At 34.1% G+C, this 18,580-nt stretch overlaps 2 protein-coding genes across 2 annotated transcripts; one reads left to right on the forward strand and one right to left on the reverse strand.

Moving 5' to 3' along the window:
• The first annotated feature begins 5,740 nt into the window (after positions 1–5,740).
• Positions 5,741–9,352, forward strand: LOC139846983 (uncharacterized). Its single transcript, XM_071836575.1, has 10 exons — positions 5,741–5,991; positions 6,324–6,419; positions 7,178–7,262; positions 7,366–7,487; positions 7,568–7,592; positions 7,694–7,777; positions 7,868–7,897; positions 7,981–8,086; positions 8,222–8,286; positions 9,132–9,352. The coding sequence occupies exons 1-9, from the start codon at positions 5,896–5,898 to the stop codon at positions 8,283–8,285; spliced, it is 708 nt and encodes a 235-aa protein (XP_071692676.1). The 5' UTR covers positions 5,741–5,895; the 3' UTR covers position 8,286; positions 9,132–9,352.
• Positions 9,353–9,364: 12 nt separating this feature from the next.
• LOC139846982 (elongator complex protein 5) lies at positions 9,365–12,667 on the reverse strand. The gene is made up of 9 exons (XM_071836574.1): positions 12,419–12,667; positions 12,219–12,311; positions 11,952–12,118; positions 11,769–11,815; positions 11,440–11,509; positions 10,782–11,008; positions 10,585–10,674; positions 9,801–9,876; positions 9,365–9,709 (listed from the first exon to the last, which is right to left on the reverse strand). The coding sequence occupies exons 1-9, from the start codon at positions 12,583–12,585 to the stop codon at positions 9,531–9,533; spliced, it is 1,116 nt and encodes a 371-aa protein (XP_071692675.1). The 5' UTR covers positions 12,586–12,667; the 3' UTR covers positions 9,365–9,530.
• Positions 12,668–18,580: the final 5,913 nt, after the last annotated feature.

Consider the following 18,580-nt stretch of genomic DNA (forward strand, 5'->3'; position numbering starts at 1 on the left):
ACAATCACTTGAGGTAAATTCATGACTATGTAGTTCTAGTACTTATTCAATTACCGATCTAAACATATAGAAAAGTCGTCAATTAAGTATATGTTTACCCGTCTAGATTACTAAAAGTATTGAAGCATAGATTGTGTTCCTAGTGTCACATGTAGTTAACAATCTATGTAATTGAAGGAAAGTACCAAACTAGCATAACTATGGTTCTTTTGGTTGGACATGGTAATTTAATCAATCAAACATCATAGTAACTTAAATAACATTAAAAGATAAAACAATCCCAAACCATAAATCTTACATTAAAGTAAACACACAAGGCTTTAGCCAATCATAATAATGAAGGTTACAACAATACAATCGAAACAATAGGAATTCATAATCTTATCACTAAAATAAATGAAACCGAGAGTACCTATCGTAGCGTATGATCCATTCTTCAATCTTAATGCTCAAAAGGGTGAAGAACCCTTTAGAATGGCTGGGGAAACCCCCCTTCTCGGACTACTACTGATCTATATTGTGGTGTCTCAAATGTGTAACCAAAGCTCTTCTTAAATAGGCTCAAAAGTTAGGTAAAATGGCCAGAAATGCATCAGATGCGCCGCATCTAAAGGTGATATGCCACATCCCTTTATTTTTAGTGGTTTCCAGCTCGTTTTAGGACCCAGAACTGTCGGCAGAACCTCAGATGCGCTGCATCTGAGTTAGATGCGCCGCATCTGGCTCAGATGCGCCGCATCTGGCACAGATGCGCCGCATTTAAAGCTGTTGGGACTATTGGTAATTTTCCAATATGATGTTGTAGAGCTCTGAGTTACGGACGTCTGGGCTTCAGATTCACCCTTTTTTGAGTTCGTATGACCGAGTTGTGGCCAAAACGGTGCAGGTGCGCATAATCTTCTAAAATCAGCAATATTTTCCATAAATCTTCGCTTCAACACTCGCAATGGATTATACACACATTTTAACTTATTACAATACACAAGTACAACAATTACATACAAAATGATACAAAATCGGATCGAAATAACGACAACAAATATGTATAATTTTGGCGTTATCAAATCCCCACACTTAAACCTTGCTTGTCCTCAAGCAAGACTTACAAAAACTAAAATATATTACGATGAACACACACATTTCTGAAAACACACATGAATCACACTCACACTTTTTATTTATTTCACAATGTAACACACGCACGCTTTTTGAGTATGCACACACATTTAGAGTACACACGCGAATTGAAATCACACCAAAGTCGAAAGCTGGTTTTAAAGTCCCACATTTCTTAAAAATTTGGATCCTTAGGGAAGTTAGGACCTTTGCGAAAAACCTTTGATATTTTGAAAAATAGTCATGTTAGTCTTTACACTAACAAGTTTTCCGGTTTTAACCTCAAAGTCCAATTGAGGGTAACTGAAAACCGAAGCCTCAGTCGGCGTTTAGCAAGCTACTCGCCTCCATGATTGAAGTATCATAGAACTTGAAACCGGATGTCCTAAAAATGGTTTTACACAATATAGTTCATAAAATAGCATAAGTTTTAGAAGAAACTATATCGTGTCCAAATATCATCGGTGAACCATGAGTTTGCACACTTCAATTTGTTATGGCATATGTATGTTGACCGCGGTCAACATAGATGCAGTTGATTTTTACGGAGATCATCCATGTGGGGATTAGATTCATTAGTCTTAAAAGCTAATTTTCAATGTGCCCCCCATTGTACGAGACAGATCCATCTCATGGTTAAGATAAGTCTGACCACCTGTTTGATACTGAGGTGAGGTGGATTTTCAGCCGATGATAGAGATGACTTTTCAAGATTTTTCATCAACCTACAACTGTTCTGGACTACATCTTCTAACATAAGTTAGCAAGTGCGTCATTTTGGAAGACTTGACTTCCTTAATTCAATGAGTATTGGATTTGATTTCCGATTCAACAAAGTACTATAGAATCCTTGCGCGAAGTATGTGATATAGCGTGTTGATCATGTCCTTAGTTGGCTATTTCTTGAGTCTTTTATACAAAATAAATTCATGCAAATGAATTTATAAAGTTAAAAATTTTCACATTTTAAGCCATTTTAAACCATATATTTTTTTGTAAAACCCACATTTTAAGCCATTTTAAACCATGTTTTTGTAAAACCCGGAAGAATTTACTCCTTCCCCACACTTAAGATCATGTAATGCCCTCATTACATGAAATCAGAAAAATTGTAAATTCGAGAGGGCAAATAGTATGAAAGAGAGTTAATACTTTCTAGGCTTTAGGCCGAAGATCACGGGATGATGGCGCTGAATTGGCTGTCACGATAAGAACATCATCCATTCCTTAAACGCTATCACAAACCAATCATCATGCAAGTATTTTGCTGAACTTCATGCCAGTCTTTGAAAATTACAACACATAGCACAATACTCATTTTATATGGTGCATATTTATTAATGAGTTGTGCACCAAACTTTACCCCTTCTTTTAACACCTAATTGGGTCATTCTTCCCCACACTTATCGGACGACATGTAAAATCAGTGGAAAAAGTTCCACGAATAAGTAAAGTTAGCCAGTCATTAACCTCCCGGGTGGTATACAATATATCATATAATTCATTTTTCAATTTCTTGAAAAAGGAATACCTAACCCGAGAGTCAACACATGACTCTCTCAGTTCGACTTGCAGCAAAACTTTTATTCTTTCAGGTGGATCATGTCCAAACGGATCATCTTTTAATATATTCCAAGTGCTAACCTCGTGAGGATATACAAATTCCACATGAGAATGTGACTCCTCAAATGGTTTCACTATATTAGACTCCTCATCGTCGATGATCTTTGATGAATCCATTTCTTCGACCTCGGTAGTTAAAACATCATCATCATCACTATCCCATGAATACCAACCTATCGCCCGTAATTCCCCTTCATCAATTCCTGGATAAAGCATTGCAAACGTGGACATAACTGGGGTGGTAGGTGGTATAATAATGGTACGCTCAACACTTTCTACCACGGGTATCTGCGTATTACCCCTCGAATCAGCTAGTGAATTAGCTGGAAAAGTGTCCGACTCCCTTTCTTCAATTTGCTGGAGTAGACAGCTCATGGTCCTCCGTAAACGCTCAATGGATTCTTGTTGGCCCGCTAGTGTTTCTTGCAAATTTTGGCTCCGTTCAGTCTCGTTTCTCATGAAGTCTAAAATTACATCTTCTAAATTTAACTGACTCTCCTCTCCTTCTTGAATATGAAAGTGTTGTTGAGATGAATCCCAGGATGAGTTACCATCTTCATAATAATCCCATGGTTGGTCCATAGGGGTATAATGATACATAAGACTATCATCACACTCCTCGGGCATATAGTAACCTCCATAAGTCTCACAAACACCTCTTGGTTCCACCCTAGCTTCCCAAGAACCCATATACCAATCTTCATGCATACCCATGTAAACTGATGATTCACCTGATTGTTGGACATCATACATGGCTTTTGAAATCATATAATCATACCCAGCCAAATTATACCTGTAACCTAGCTGCAATCACACCACAAAAGAAAAACAAAACAAACAAAAAACAAAAATAAAGCAGGTAACTTTCGTGAAAATAACTTCCCACGAAAGGATCGAATAACTAAAAGTCTATTAAAATCTTTTAAACAAAACCGCTCCCCGGCAGCGGCGCCAAAAAGTTGATGTGTTAAGACGTAACCTTTAAAATGTAGACAATATGCTTAATAATTAACACATAATACAGGCAACTAAAACCCGATCATGTAGTAACTAGCAAGTAAATTGACCAGTTCGATCCACAGGGAGAAGTTTGTTTTAAGGACTTCAAAAACAGTTAATTATTCTAAGAAAAAGGGGAGTTTTAATTGTAGAATTGTTAAGTAACAAACGGGAAATAAAATGAGATAAATAACAAGGATGAGAAGGCGGTGTTTACTTCAATGCTTGATAAATGATAAGGATTGTTCTTTTATACTTAAACCCGTTATTTTGTAGTTACAAGTAAATGGTTCATATCAATCTCACAATATCTATAAACCTAGAACTATAAACTTAGTAAATTCACATAAACCTTGTCATTAGTTCTTCTTTACCTATGTTTAATCAATAAGACTCTTCCTTAGTTGAATTCACATAAAACCTAGTTTATTAAGATCACTCTAAATAAACTACACTATTGTAAAATCTAGTTACCATTCAATTACCATCCTACACTCACATGTAGATGTCTAAATCACAAGGTGTTGAAGTACTAGCCATGAACATTGATAAACTCACATAAACCAATTCATAACTTGTATAATTGAACTAGAGTAAATGGATACTTACAACAATGGATCTATGGAAGAACATAATTGATTTAGATTGATTAGATTAATTAGACCCAACCCGATTAAACTCACGTAAAACCTAAATTACAACAATCACTTGAGGTAAATTCATGACTATGTAGTTCTAGTACTTATTCAATTACGGATCTAAACATATAGCAAAGTCATCAATTAAGTATATGTTTACCCGTCTAGATTACTAAAAGTATTGAAGCATAGATTGTGTTCCTAGTGTCACATATAGTTAACAATCTATGTAATTGAAGGAAAGTACCAAACTAGCATAACTATGGTTCTTTTGGTTGGACATGGTAATTTAATCAATCAAACATCATAGTAACTTAAATAACATTAAAAGATAAAATAATCCCAAACCATAAATCTTACATTAAAGTAAACACACAAGGCTTTAGCCAATCATAATAATGAAGGTTACAACGATACAATCGAAACAATAGGAATTCATAATCTTATCACTAAAATAAATGAAACCGAGAGTACCTATCGTAGCGTATGATCCCTTCTTCAATCTTGATGCTCAAAAGGGTGAAGAACCCTTTAGAATGGCTGGGGAAACCCCCCTTCTCGGACTACTACTGATCTATATTGTGGTGTCTCAAATGTGTAACCAAAGCTCTTCTTAAATAGGCTCAAAAGTTAGGTAAAATGGCCAGAAATGCATCAGATGCGCCGCATCCCTTTATTTTTAATGGTTTCCAGCTCGTTTTAGGACCCAGAACTGTAGGCAGGACCTCAGATGCGCCGCATCTGAGTTAGATGCGCCGCATCTGGCACAGATGCGCCGCATTTAAAGCTGTCGGGACTATTTTGGCCTCAGATGCGCCGCATCTATAGCAGATGCGCCGCATCTATAGCAGATGCGCCGCATCTGGTACTGTTTATTGGTAATTTTCCAATATGATGTTGTAGAGCTCTGAGTTACGGATGTCTGGGCTCCGGATTCACCCTTTTTCGAGTTCGTATGACCGAGTTATGGCCAAAACGGTGCAGGTGGGCATAATCTTCTAAAATCAACAATATTTTTCATAAATCTTCGCTTCAACACTCACAATGGATTATACACACATTTTAACTTATTACAATACACAAGTACAACAATTACATACAAAATGATACAAAATCGGATCGAAATAACGACAACAAATATGTATAATTTTGGCGTTATCAGGTGGTGTTTTCTAGTCTCGAGCCTAGTCGACCTTGTTGTGTTTGTTCAACTTTGATTGCTTTAGTTTTTGATGAAAGCTCATCGTTATTTTTGAGGGGGAAAAAAAATCATAATAATATGCGTGAGGTGAATGTGAAGTTATTATATTTATTGGACGACAGTAATTTGAAAATTCCATCTGGAGACGGAGTCTGACGAAAGTTTCAATCATTTTTGACAGTTGGCCACCAACTCTAACTCGTTTCCGGAACCAATTATATCATACTTTTAATTTTAAAATTCTCTCCTTCCTCCGATAAAACACACACACACACACACACACAAACACACACACTGATTTGGGAGAAACAGTCGCAGATGACGTCACCAAATTGGGAGCTGAAGAATTGTTGCGATCGCGATCAGAAACTTTTTCTTGCAACCGTCGGAATCTTCACTCTCGTCATTCTCGCCGTCCGTAACTCCTTTTCTTTCTCTCTTATTTTTGGAATTTTTTTTTAATTTTTTATACATCAAATTGTCGTGCTATGTCTATTGTTAACCCTAACTGCTATTTCACTGTATTTTTACTAGTTATTTGATTCTTATTGTAACCTAACATCATAAAAGCAGTTGAGACCATTGTGAATTTTGTTGTTTTGAGCTCAATTTTAATGATTTAATAAAATTGACTGTTTACAATTCTAATGTGAATTTTGTCGTTTTTTCAGTAATCAATTTATATAATGTATCTGTACGGTGTATTCGTAGATATTTAATGTAATTAATTTGAATGAATGGTACAGTTATGGAGGACGTTTCTGCTTACTCCTTTCAAGCTCATCACTGTATTTCTTCATGAAGCAAGTCACGCAATCGCGTGTAAGCTTACATGTGGAGAGGTACTATCATAAAAATACCTTATTCTGATAAATGTAGCTCCCTTAACTTTATTATAGTGGTTGCCAATAAAAATATCTGTTTAGTCCTTTATTTGTTTTGTTAAGCGGTTTCAATATGGTATCTCAGTTCTTATTTGTAATGCATATAAAGATACACGGCCATCAACATTTAAACCTTGTTTGGCTCGAGGAATCCAATGGGATTCCGGCCGGATTGGAATTGAATTTAGACATGGCGCGTGTCTAAATTTAATTTCAATTCCGCTGAAATCCCATTGGATTTCGTGAGCCAAACGGGGCCTTACAGTTTGTCTTTAGAAAATGCGTTGTGATTGCCTATTATCTAGCTTCTCATTATTATTCCTTTTGTGATCACAGTTATATTAGCATCCATATAACCTGTATTCTGGTTTTGTCCCTACATGTAGCTTCAAAATCTCTTTCGATCATGTACTCATTATCTCAGGGACTACCACTCTATTGTTTATCCTTCAAAAAACTTCATTATATTGGTCTGATCAACGGGTTTTCCGTTTTGTTACTAGAGTTGAACCTAATCTGTATAGTGAATCAGCTATTGGTTTCAAACTTCATTCGTAACAAACAGTTTCATGGGTTACCAGCAGAAGTTACAGTTTTTGTTCCTTCTCAGATCCTAGAAGTAAAACATTGCTGATAAATTATCGACGTTCTCCTATATTGAAGCTCTTTAATCTTCTATATCCACATTATTATACAAATCTTATTCTTGTATGCAGGTAATGGGCATGGAGGTTCATGCCAACGAGGGAGGGGTGACACAGACACGTGGCGGCATATATTGGTTGATCTTGCCTGCTGGATGTATTATACCTTTCGTTTATATATTTTTCTTCTTCAGGGCAGTTCATATATGTTTGCTCTACTTTTATTTAGCAGTTCTGTAAATGATTATTTTTCCATTCAGATCTTGGTTCATCGTTTTGGGGTATGCTTTTAATTGTGGCATCGACAAACCTTCTAACTGCAAGAATTGCTGCTGGTTGTTTAGGAGTTGCCCTGCTTGTTGTGCTCTTCATTGCCAAAAATGTAAGAATGATAGAATATCTTTTCAAGTATTTGTAACTATAAAAGTTTTTTATATTAATTTTATATATTTGTTGAAACAGTGGACTCTTCGAGGACTTTGCATAGGTCTGAAACTTCAAACCGATAAGTTTTATTCTTATTTATAATTTTTTTATACTGAATGGATGGAACTTTCTAAGTCGTTATCTGTTTACTTGTTTCTCCAGGATTCATTATATTCCTTGCTGTAGTTTGGATCCTACAAGAAAAAACCACAGTTCGTATCCTGCGTTATGTCATTCTTTTCATTGGTATATAATAATATCTTCATCAGTGGCCAATCATTCCATTTCAATTTTTATAGTATAATTTTACTTAGGAATGTCTATTTGCCTTTGCAGGTGTCATGAACAGCTTGTTTTCGGTTTATGGTAATGATCTATTTATACTTATGTAAATTGAAAAATTACATTTACTAATAAGAATACTTTTTTATTATATTTTTAAATGGCAGATATATATGATGATCTAATTTCAAGAAGAGTTAACTCTAGTGATGCTGAGAAGTTTGCTGAAATTTGTCCCTGCCCATGTAATGGCGTTGCATGGGGAGTGATATGGTTAGTCTCTTTTTACCCAATAATAAGCCAGTCTAAAAGCTACAGTATTTTTCTATATATAAATAAAGGCATAATACTTAATGGTTTCATGGTGGGAGTTGTTTGAATTTATTCGATTGTTTGCCACTCTTGCAGGGGAATGATATCTTTCACTTTTCTCGGTGCTTCGGTATACCTTGGGCTTGTAATCTTATCATGAGGTATTTTTTGCTGTTTGAGATGATACTACTAGTCCCTAAAGACTAAAGTATAAGTATTTACAATTTTTGCCCATGCCACATTATCATATATCTAGCATATCAACCAAGTCCTCTATATGACAAGACACTTATAAGTTATATGGATGTTAGATATCGCATAAAGTCGTTCACGGATTGGTCTTGACTCAATTTTCGACTCAATCTTTATAGCATGACTCCAACTAGGCCGAGTCAAACTTTATTAAGCATGAAAAGCCTTATACAAGTATTAATTCTACATATATATCTAGTCGAGTTTGAGTCGATAGATACTTGACTCTGCGCCTTTTGAGCCATGTATGCACTTGGGTCAAGTTTTGATGTATATCTCCAGGCTGAGCTAGAATTAAGTGCTTTTATCAAACATAGTTAGGATAGATCTTCTCTTTTTATCTTAAAATCCAGGATAGTTTTACTGAACTTTTTAAGCTATTCACGCTCATTTTTGTTCCCAGTTGTGCTTGACCAGATGTTTAAAATGACTTGAACCTTAAACTCATTTGCAGTCCTAGTCAAGAACAAACTGAATAAATCACAACTAAGAACTCCCAAGTATATATATCCGTACAATTTAAGATGTTGCAAATATAAATGACAACATAGCAATTATTTTTTTCTTAACTTGGTAAAATTTCGTTGCACTTGGTTAAAAGGCTCACTATAATAGAGTAAACTTTCTATTTTATATTTTTATCCCGTATCCAATATCTAATACACGATTATAAACTGGTGACTTAAGACCACCATTCATCCTGGAACTGTATATTTATCACATGACTTAACTTGGATTGTTTTCTCCTGTGCAGGTTCATGTACATGTATTGATTAGGGAGGGCTGCATTGATGTGGTCTATTGCTGCACTAACTTTTGATTTCATTCTTTCAACCCTTGATTGGGCTTAATACATATGATTTGAGTAGTAACATTCTCCATAGCTAAAATATTTTGTATTATGTACCTTTATTTTTTTTTTTTTTTGTGTACATGCAAATATTTTTAATCTAGTAGATATGCAATTGTGACATTCAAGAGTTCCTCAACTCTACTCACCCTAAAAATGGTACTAACAAATAACTTCAAATGTATTTATAAAAATGTCACAAACACTAGATATGATTTAGATTGGCGTGCTTTTAAGAACAAAGAGTTGTAAAAAACTACCAGGATACAAAACTATGCTAAACTGTTTGAAAAAGTTGTGGAGTTATATGTCCAAATCATCGTCTGGGTCTTCATCAGAATCAGGCATCTCGTCATCTGAATCACGAAAATATATGATCTCTCCCCTACCAGAAGAATCCTCATGTTTTTCTACATACTCAACTGGTGCACCATTTGTGAGAGATTTACGACCATCGTAAATTTGAACTGATTTACCCGTTTCTGAAACAAACAGTTCATTGACAATCACAACCCAGCAAAATGAACAGACAACAATACAGTAGACATCAGGAAAAAAAAAAAAAACTCATACCCTGGTGCTCAAAAGGAAGCACAACTTTTGCTCTATCGCTACGTTCTTTATCTGACAGTTGCAGATTGAATTGCACCTGCCAAAAGATAGAATGTGAAGCATCCTGAATGTATAAAAGAAACTCAAAAAGATAGATTATGGCTAAGACCAAGGTTGAAAAAGACGCAAGACAGAGACGACTTGGTCTCGACCTTGAAAGGTCGAGTCGGACGTTGACCAGTGTAGACTTTTAAACATAAAATATAAACACAATTGTTTTCAAAATAAATAATTTACATAAGATGATGTAATGTTAGTTTAAATAATATAAATGGCATGTTTGGCAACAAGTTTTTTGGAGTTTTTAGCTTCTAACTTTTATGGAAAAGCTTATATCAAGTAAAAAGCTCCGTTTGGTTACAAGAGCTTGAAGCTTTTTCCTAGCTTTTTTTTTCATTTTACTCTTTATTTTGACATTTTTAGCTACCCTGCCAAACATCCAAGTAAATATAAATAGCTAACAGCTACTGGTTATCAGCTAAAAGCTACCAACTAGTTTTGCCAAACATACCTAAAGTGTATTTAATAATTTATCTTTTAAAGTATACTACTATGTCAGTTGGTGTTTTTCTTAGCTAATTTAAAATGGACTTGGGATTTTCGTTTACACTAGAACAAGGTCAGACAAAAATTCGACTTTTAAACGACTCCGACCGACTTTTCCCGACATTGGCCTAACTTTTTAGCGTTGACCGACTAGTCACTTGAACCGCCGCAACCGCCATTGGCTAAGACAATAACTAACCTTAGGAACAAGGCTTTGTGTGACTAAATTTTCCACAGCTGATATAGTTTTGAATTTGATTTGTGATTGCTCAACAAAGAACTCTTCAATCTATAAAATGAGGTAAATTGAGTACATTAGTAAGATGATGGGGAAAAATAGTATTCATGCGCTTATGTGGAAAAGTATGGCAATTTAAGAGTTAATGAGGGATTTACCATAACCCTAACACGTCCATTTCTGCGCTTGAGAGATGCATGAAAATGGCCTCTTTTGTAATATTGTTCAAGTAAAGAAATGTTATCATTGTTCTCCGTCAATACATTTGTTGATGTAGTAAGTGGTTTTACCGTAGCCACCATCGAAGAAATGTATTCCAATGCAGCAGCAGCTTTCATATCGTGAAGATCAGAATGCAGTAGCCAAAACACACTAGATACCTGGGCTGCGAATACGTAGTGCAAGTTGAAAACTTTAGTGATGAATATCTAAATTTGACATAATTACGCGGATAGTCCCTGTGGTTTGCTCAGATTACGCGGTCAGTCCCTAAAGTTCTTTTCTTGTGTGGACAGTCCCCGTGGTTTGCAATTCTTGGTGGAAATTCCCTGAAACTGACGCCTGCTAAATAATTCCGTTAAGTGTCATGTGATGTTACTTAACGATTGTTTTAACGAACGTCAGTCTCAGGGACTGTACGCCCAAGAATTGAAGACCACGAGGACTGTCCATGCAAGAAAAAACTTTAGGGACTGAGCTAATCTAAGCAAACCACAGGGGCTGTGCGCAAGATTTTCATATTTTTATATTATATAAAAGGAAAATTTCTATGATAAAGACTTTAGGAGGTACACGAAGACCACATTATAAACATACCATGGCTCCGGAGATTGCTCAAAAGTCTAGAGACTGAAGACAGAGACGTGTGTCTTAGCATTTCACTTGCCTAAACAAAATGTGAAAACTACATTATACACATGCAACAACCCTACTTAAAAGTCGCTACGAAATCAAACTAAGATTAAAAATAACGTATGAAATCAACAATCAAGACACATTAGTGTAATGCTCTTATGAAACTGTGTGGGAGGTTGACCAAAACCTATTTCCCAAATTAAGTTAGGATATGATTGAGCTAAGCAGAAATGTAATATGGTTTAGGGTTGACAAACAAACAGAAAAGGGAGGGGAAAAATAGCAATTACCGAGTCTATTGCAACCGAGAACCGATTTTTTCCCTCCCCAACAAGTCCTGAAAAAACATACAAAACTTCCGATTGACTGCATATCAAATTCAAAAACAAACTTTACACTAAAAAACTAAGCTATGTAAACTTATATAGTCAATTCAACAAACACTTAACATACATGTAATACATAATAATTACCTTTCCCCAACGCCAGAATCAAAGAGAACATAGCATCCATGTTTCTCACATCTTTACATAAACTAACATAAGTCGAAGCTTCTGTTGACGAAGGTTTAATAGCTCCGTGCTCTTTAAGCCGTTCCTTCCAACCCAAAGGATCCGTATAACAATCCAAAACTCTCAACCTGCTCCAAGATATCCACTTATGAGCCGTCTACGTTATCAATATTAACAACTAACCTAATTTCAATTATTTGGCAAATTATAATTCAATTAAATTCTTACCATTCGTGCGATGTAGCAATGTCAAATCCTCTATTTTTAAGCAATTCGAGTGTAAACGAAGGACTCCTAGAAAAAGTCACGAGCACAATACCTCTGCATTTTACAAAACAAAATGTATATATAACTCAGTTGAATTGAATTCAATCGATGGCTGAAACCTAAATTCATACAGACTAGAACAAATTGTGAAAAAAACTTACTGAGATTGAGTCTTTTTCAACGAAATGAAGGAAGATAGCTGAGTAAAAATGTAATCAAATACAATTGGGCCAAACGGTGAGTCAACTGAATCCTTTATAGTGACAGATGTAGCGTGTTCGCCTTCTAATGATCCGTCGCGTAAGATTCTGCAAACGGCGTCCGCCATTGTTCACCGGTGAGAAATTGCAGTCCTGATTGACGAAGGATTCGTTAGGGTTTATGTTTTTGAACAAAGCCCTAATTAACGGAGTAACTAGATTAGAGAAGAAAGTTATGAGCTAATTCTAAAATAAAGTCCTTAATCATTTGTATAATTTTAACCAGTGCTAGTGACGTCACAGGCAGATTATTTATTTTTTGGCAAAAAAGTGCAATTTGCCCTGTGACGTGGCAGTGTCACCCTAAAATAACCTTGACGCCTGTCCAGTGTCAAATAGGTCCCACCAGTTTTATACAATTTAAATTTAAAACATTATTAAATAAAAACTAAAATATTTTAAACATTAATAAACTTAAAAACATACATTCGGTTAAAAAAAAAAACACACAATACGGAAAAAAAAATTATTCGGTACTAAAATACTTAAAAACTAATCGTCGTCTTCGGATGAGTCGTTGTTTTGAGGTGGTGGCGTTGGTTGGAGCAAGTAGCTATATTTGTCGAAGAACACTTTTTGAAGCCCTTCAATCATTTGTTTTCGGACTTTGTCATCGATTGCCGAGGGGTTGATGGCTAAAATGCTAGCTCTTTGAAACGCGGTTTGGAATGTTGCTTCCTTTTTCGCGTGTTCTATACCCGATGCTCTTGCTTCCTTATGCTTTGAAATAGCTTCCAAAGCCTCATCCGCTTTTGATGATCGAGTTGAAGAACGAGTTTTGTCGGTGTCGGTACTTGTTGATCGAGCCTTCTTTTTTGCCCGTTCTCGCCCCATTGCCCTTGGAAAAGGATCATTCTCGAAAAGATCGTTTTGAGAAAGTGGAACATCAAAATCTTCATCGTCGGCATCTAAAGAAACATGACTACGCGTGCCGGGAACGTACCACTTCGCCTTATCTTTCAAAAACCGCCAAGCATCCATCATATTAAACTTTTTCCCTTTGGTATTTAGTACATAGATTTCATGGGCTCTATTCTCAACATCGAGGTCACTTTCTCCGCTCCTCCTATTTCGTAAGGCTTCGTTGTAAGCAGCATTAAACTCTTGACGATTTTTGTTGATATTTCTCCATTTAGAGGACAATTGGTCATCGCCTCTATACCACCCGTGCTTGTTGTTATTGAATTTCTTATAAACCGTACCACACAACGATTCATACTTTTGCGAATTTCCCTTTCGGGAATCTTGAGAAGAATCGATCCAACATTGCGCCAACCACTCTTCTTCTTTGGTAGTCCATAGTGTGCACTTTTTTTGAATCGTAACTTGTTCGGTACCTACATATAACATAAATAATCAAACTATATATACACATAAATATTCTATATATATCCGAACCATATACATATCAAACTATTCTATATCCGAACTATATACACATATCAAACTATTCTATATCCGAACTATATCCGAACTATATCCGAACTATATACATATATCAAACTATTCTATATACCAAATATTCTATATAAATAATCAAACTATTTTATATCCGAACTATATACATATATCAAACTATTCTATATACCGAAATATTCTATATAAATAATCAAACTATTCTATATATATATATATATATATATATATATATATATATATATATATATATATATATATATATATATATATATATATATATATATATATATATATATATCTGCAAAATATTCTACAAATATATACATAAACATATACCGCAATACTAAAAAAAAAATCAAATGCATTCAAATATATACATATACCGAAAAAAAAAATCATCATACAAATATATACATATAGATATACCGAACAAAAAAAAATACATAATACAAATATATACATATAGATATACCAAAAAAAAAAAACTTCATACAAATATATACATGTACATATACCGAACATTTATATAAAAAAAGGAAATTATACCCTGTTTTTTTTTATATTTCCGTTGTTTACGTTGTTGCGTTTCCGGCACCGAATCGAATTGAGTCACCGGACTATCCGGACGCGGAGTTTCGCGACGGGGAGATTCCGGACGCGGAGTGATCGGAGGCGGAGTTCCGAAATTGCGGGCTTGTTCAAAAAGTGAGTTTTGTTGCAACCAAACTTGATGTTGTTCTTCGGGTGTCAAAGAACGATGTTGGGGCAAAACAATTGGTATTTGTTGTAGATGGCTCGGGTGTGATGAACCTTGACCTATGTACGATCCGTACCTCAACATATCGGTGTACGAAACGTAATCGTTCGGGTATGGTGGTCTTTGGTTCGGGTATGGTGGTCTTTGATTCGGATTCGACATAGTGATTTTAAAAAAAAAAAAAAAAATTGAAGTTGGAGATATGGATGGTTTGTGTGTGAAGAAGATAAAATTGTGTGGATGAAGATGATGATAAAATTGGGTAAATATATGATAAATTCGGAAAAAAAAAAAAAAAAAAAACCCAAACCGGTCAAAGTATCCGTTAGGGACCCCGACCAATCAGACAGCGCCACGTAGCTGTCATACCCCATCCAGAATTTCAAACGAATACAATAACATATGGTACCATTACGATGAACTGACTTCTATATGCCATGAACGACTCCATGTAATGTCTCTAGAATGAGTAAATGCACAGCGGAAGGTTTCTTTCATACCTGAGAATAAACATGCTTTAAAGTGTCAACCAAAAGGTTGGTGAGTTCATTTGTTTATCATAAATAATCATTTCATAAATTTAATAGACCACAAAATTTCATATTTCCATTTCTCATAAACATACGTCCCATGCATAGAGACAAAAATATCATTCATATGGATTGAACACCTGGTAACCGACATTCACAATATGCATATAAGAATATCCCCATCATTCCGGGATCCTCCTTCGGACATGATATAAATTTCGAAGTACTAAAGCATCCGGTACTTTGGATGGGGCTTGTTGGGCCCGATAGATCTATCTTTAGAGTTCGCGTCAATTAGGGTGTCTGTTCCCTAATTCTTAGATTACCAGACTTAATAAAAAGGGGCATATTCGATTTCGATAATTCAACCATATAATGTAGTTTCAATTACTTGTGTCTATTTCGTAAAACAGTTATAAAAACAGCGCATGTATTCTCAGTCCCAAAAATATATATTGCAAAAGCATTTAAAAAGGGATTAATGAAACTCACGCATATAAATATTGTAAAAACAATTAATAAAGCATTTGCATGTATTCTCAGCCCAAAAATGTAAAGAGTAAAAGGGAGCAAATGAAACTCACCTAATGTATCTTGTAGTAAAAATACATATGACTATATTGAACAATTGAACAATGCAGGGTTGACCTCGGATTCACGAACCAATATTAATTGTATATTTATTAACATATATAATGAAAATTACATAATTTCATTTATTAATATATATTATTTATATATTTGTAGTTATATAAAATTTATACTTAATTCCATTTAAAAACGTATGCTTATATTATATCTTAAATTATATGTTATATATATATTTTTTTGTATAAATATTTAAAATGATTAATATCTATATATTTTATGTACAAAATATTTATGTGTTTAAAAATGATAGTTTTGAAAATAATGATTTACTAATAATAATAATAATAATAATAATAACTTCATTAATAATGATAATACTTAATAAAAATGATCTTGTTAATAATAATACTTATGTTAAAAATAATAAATAAAAATGATACTAATACTAATATTAATGAAAAAAAATAATAATAATTTGTATTGTTTTCAAAATAGTAATAATAATAATAATCATAATCATAATAATGATCATAATACCTATATTAGTAATAATAATATTAATAATACTCCTAATACTTAATGATAATACTTAGTAATAACAATATTGATAATAGTATTTACTTATGTTAATAATGATAATAGTTTTTAATAATAATGGTAATTAATACTAACAATAATATTAATAATAATAATAATATTAATTATAATAATAATAATCATAATTGTTAACTAAAATTATGATAATAATAATTATTATTATAATACTAGCGATAATTAATATACTTAGTAATAATAACAATAATTAATAATCATTAATAATAATAATAATAATAATAATAATAATAATAATAATAATAATAATAATAATAATAATAATAATAATAATAATAATAATAATAATAATAATAATAATAATAATAATAATAATAATCGAAATAAAAATAAAAGAGTATACCCCTTGAAACTTCCTCCAAAAAGAATTGCTTAAGACGGGGCTCGAACCCTTGACCTCTCGAATACCCAACACCCTCACAACCATTGAACCAATTCGTTTTCCCTTGACTTAGCTTACTATTTAATTATAATAAACCCGTTTTTTTCTTTTTCAAGTCCAACAGTCAAGTCCACGGGCCAAGTGAAATAATTCGGCCCAAGATTTTAACTAAGTCCATGGCTCAACACTTAAACACTTCGGTCCATAAAACAAGATCGCAAACCCAATAGATTCAAATGGTCCGCTAGAATAGAAAGAAAAAATAGTAATACGGTACTGTAATTGGTAGAAACGGAAATAAAGCCACCACCCTTTATGGATATCACTTTCATTAACCTCACTTGTATATTTCTTTCCATTAATAATATCATACTTGTTGGATATTGTAGGATACCATAAAAAAATATTCAAAAAGGTTTGATGACGTTTAACGTAATTTAAGACTTGAACAGAAAAATGACACGAGGTGTTTGGTGGTTGTGTTACGGGTTCAATCAAAATAGAAAAATTAGCAGGTGTCGATGATTTAACGATGGTTGTGATGATGGATGGTTGACGAAAGTAACAGGAGATGGATGTTCGGTTATGGGTTACTCATAAAAGAAATAGGATCACGTGGGAGTACCATGAAATAGCAACAACCTTCTGTCGAATAACGATAGTGTCATCTTGACCCAGAATCAAACACTTAAATAGTAGCAGCAAGCAAACTAGGGTGTTTGGGTTTGTGATATTATCGAACGAAACAGAAAATTTAGCAGCCATGTTACTCCAGTTTTTACGGCCCAACAGAAAATAAGGATCTCGGCTCAACTGTAAATCTAAGCTCGACCCATGTTGCAATCATGCCCAAGACAGTGACCCAAAACAATTCGAGGGTTTTCTTGGTTTGGTGATGTGAATTAGAATGACAGATACAAAAAAAAATATATACCATACACTCATCATGATTTTATCATTATCACTTCATCATCCATTATCCAATTGAACCAACTCCACTCTAGTATTATATCGACCTATCATTGTCTTCTTTAATATATACAACCCCATCATGAATCCATTACTCCACTAACACATCTATAAACAAAATATAAAACGGCACATGTTGATTAACTTATAATGGAAGTTGCTATGATGTCGATCAATTGATTTAATCATACCATCAATACATGTAACTTGGATTAGCAACACAGCTGGAAAGTTCCACTTGGTGGGGTTTGGTTTCATTAAGAATGAAAAGAATCAATAGCACTTCATCCTTCATAATCATCATCATATATTAATATCTTCAATTTTTCCTTTTATCAATTCGTTATTACTATCAAAACCACAGGTGGTTCGTGGGTGAGTTTTGGATAGAAACAGACGACATAAATAATTGCATGGTTATGGGTTAACACAGAACCATGAAACAGAAACTGCAGCACATGTAGCAGTTATGGTCGTGGTGTATATTGATGGTGTTTCACGCCTGTAGCAGTAGCATAAGTATTGAAGGTGTTGGTTTGTCTTTGGTAGAGGTGGAAGATGACGGTTATGGGGGTAACCGAGTTGTGATGGTTGCGAGTTTGTATTCGAGGATGGTGATTAATATGATTGAAATGGTGTTGGTGTGTTTAGAAGGTGGTGTTAGTGTTTTGTTTTGAACCAGAGACAGAAATTGAAAGACGAACAATATTTGATCGTTTAAGGTATGGGTCTTGAACGAAGGTACGTTAATATATATAAATATATGTATCTCATTCTTTGTATCTGTAGATGTATATGGATAT

This window comes from Rutidosis leptorrhynchoides, chromosome 5 (assembly GCF_046630445.1).
Source record: "Rutidosis leptorrhynchoides isolate AG116_Rl617_1_P2 chromosome 5, CSIRO_AGI_Rlap_v1, whole genome shotgun sequence".
NCBI lineage: Eukaryota > Viridiplantae > Streptophyta > Magnoliopsida > Asterales > Asteraceae > Rutidosis > Rutidosis leptorrhynchoides.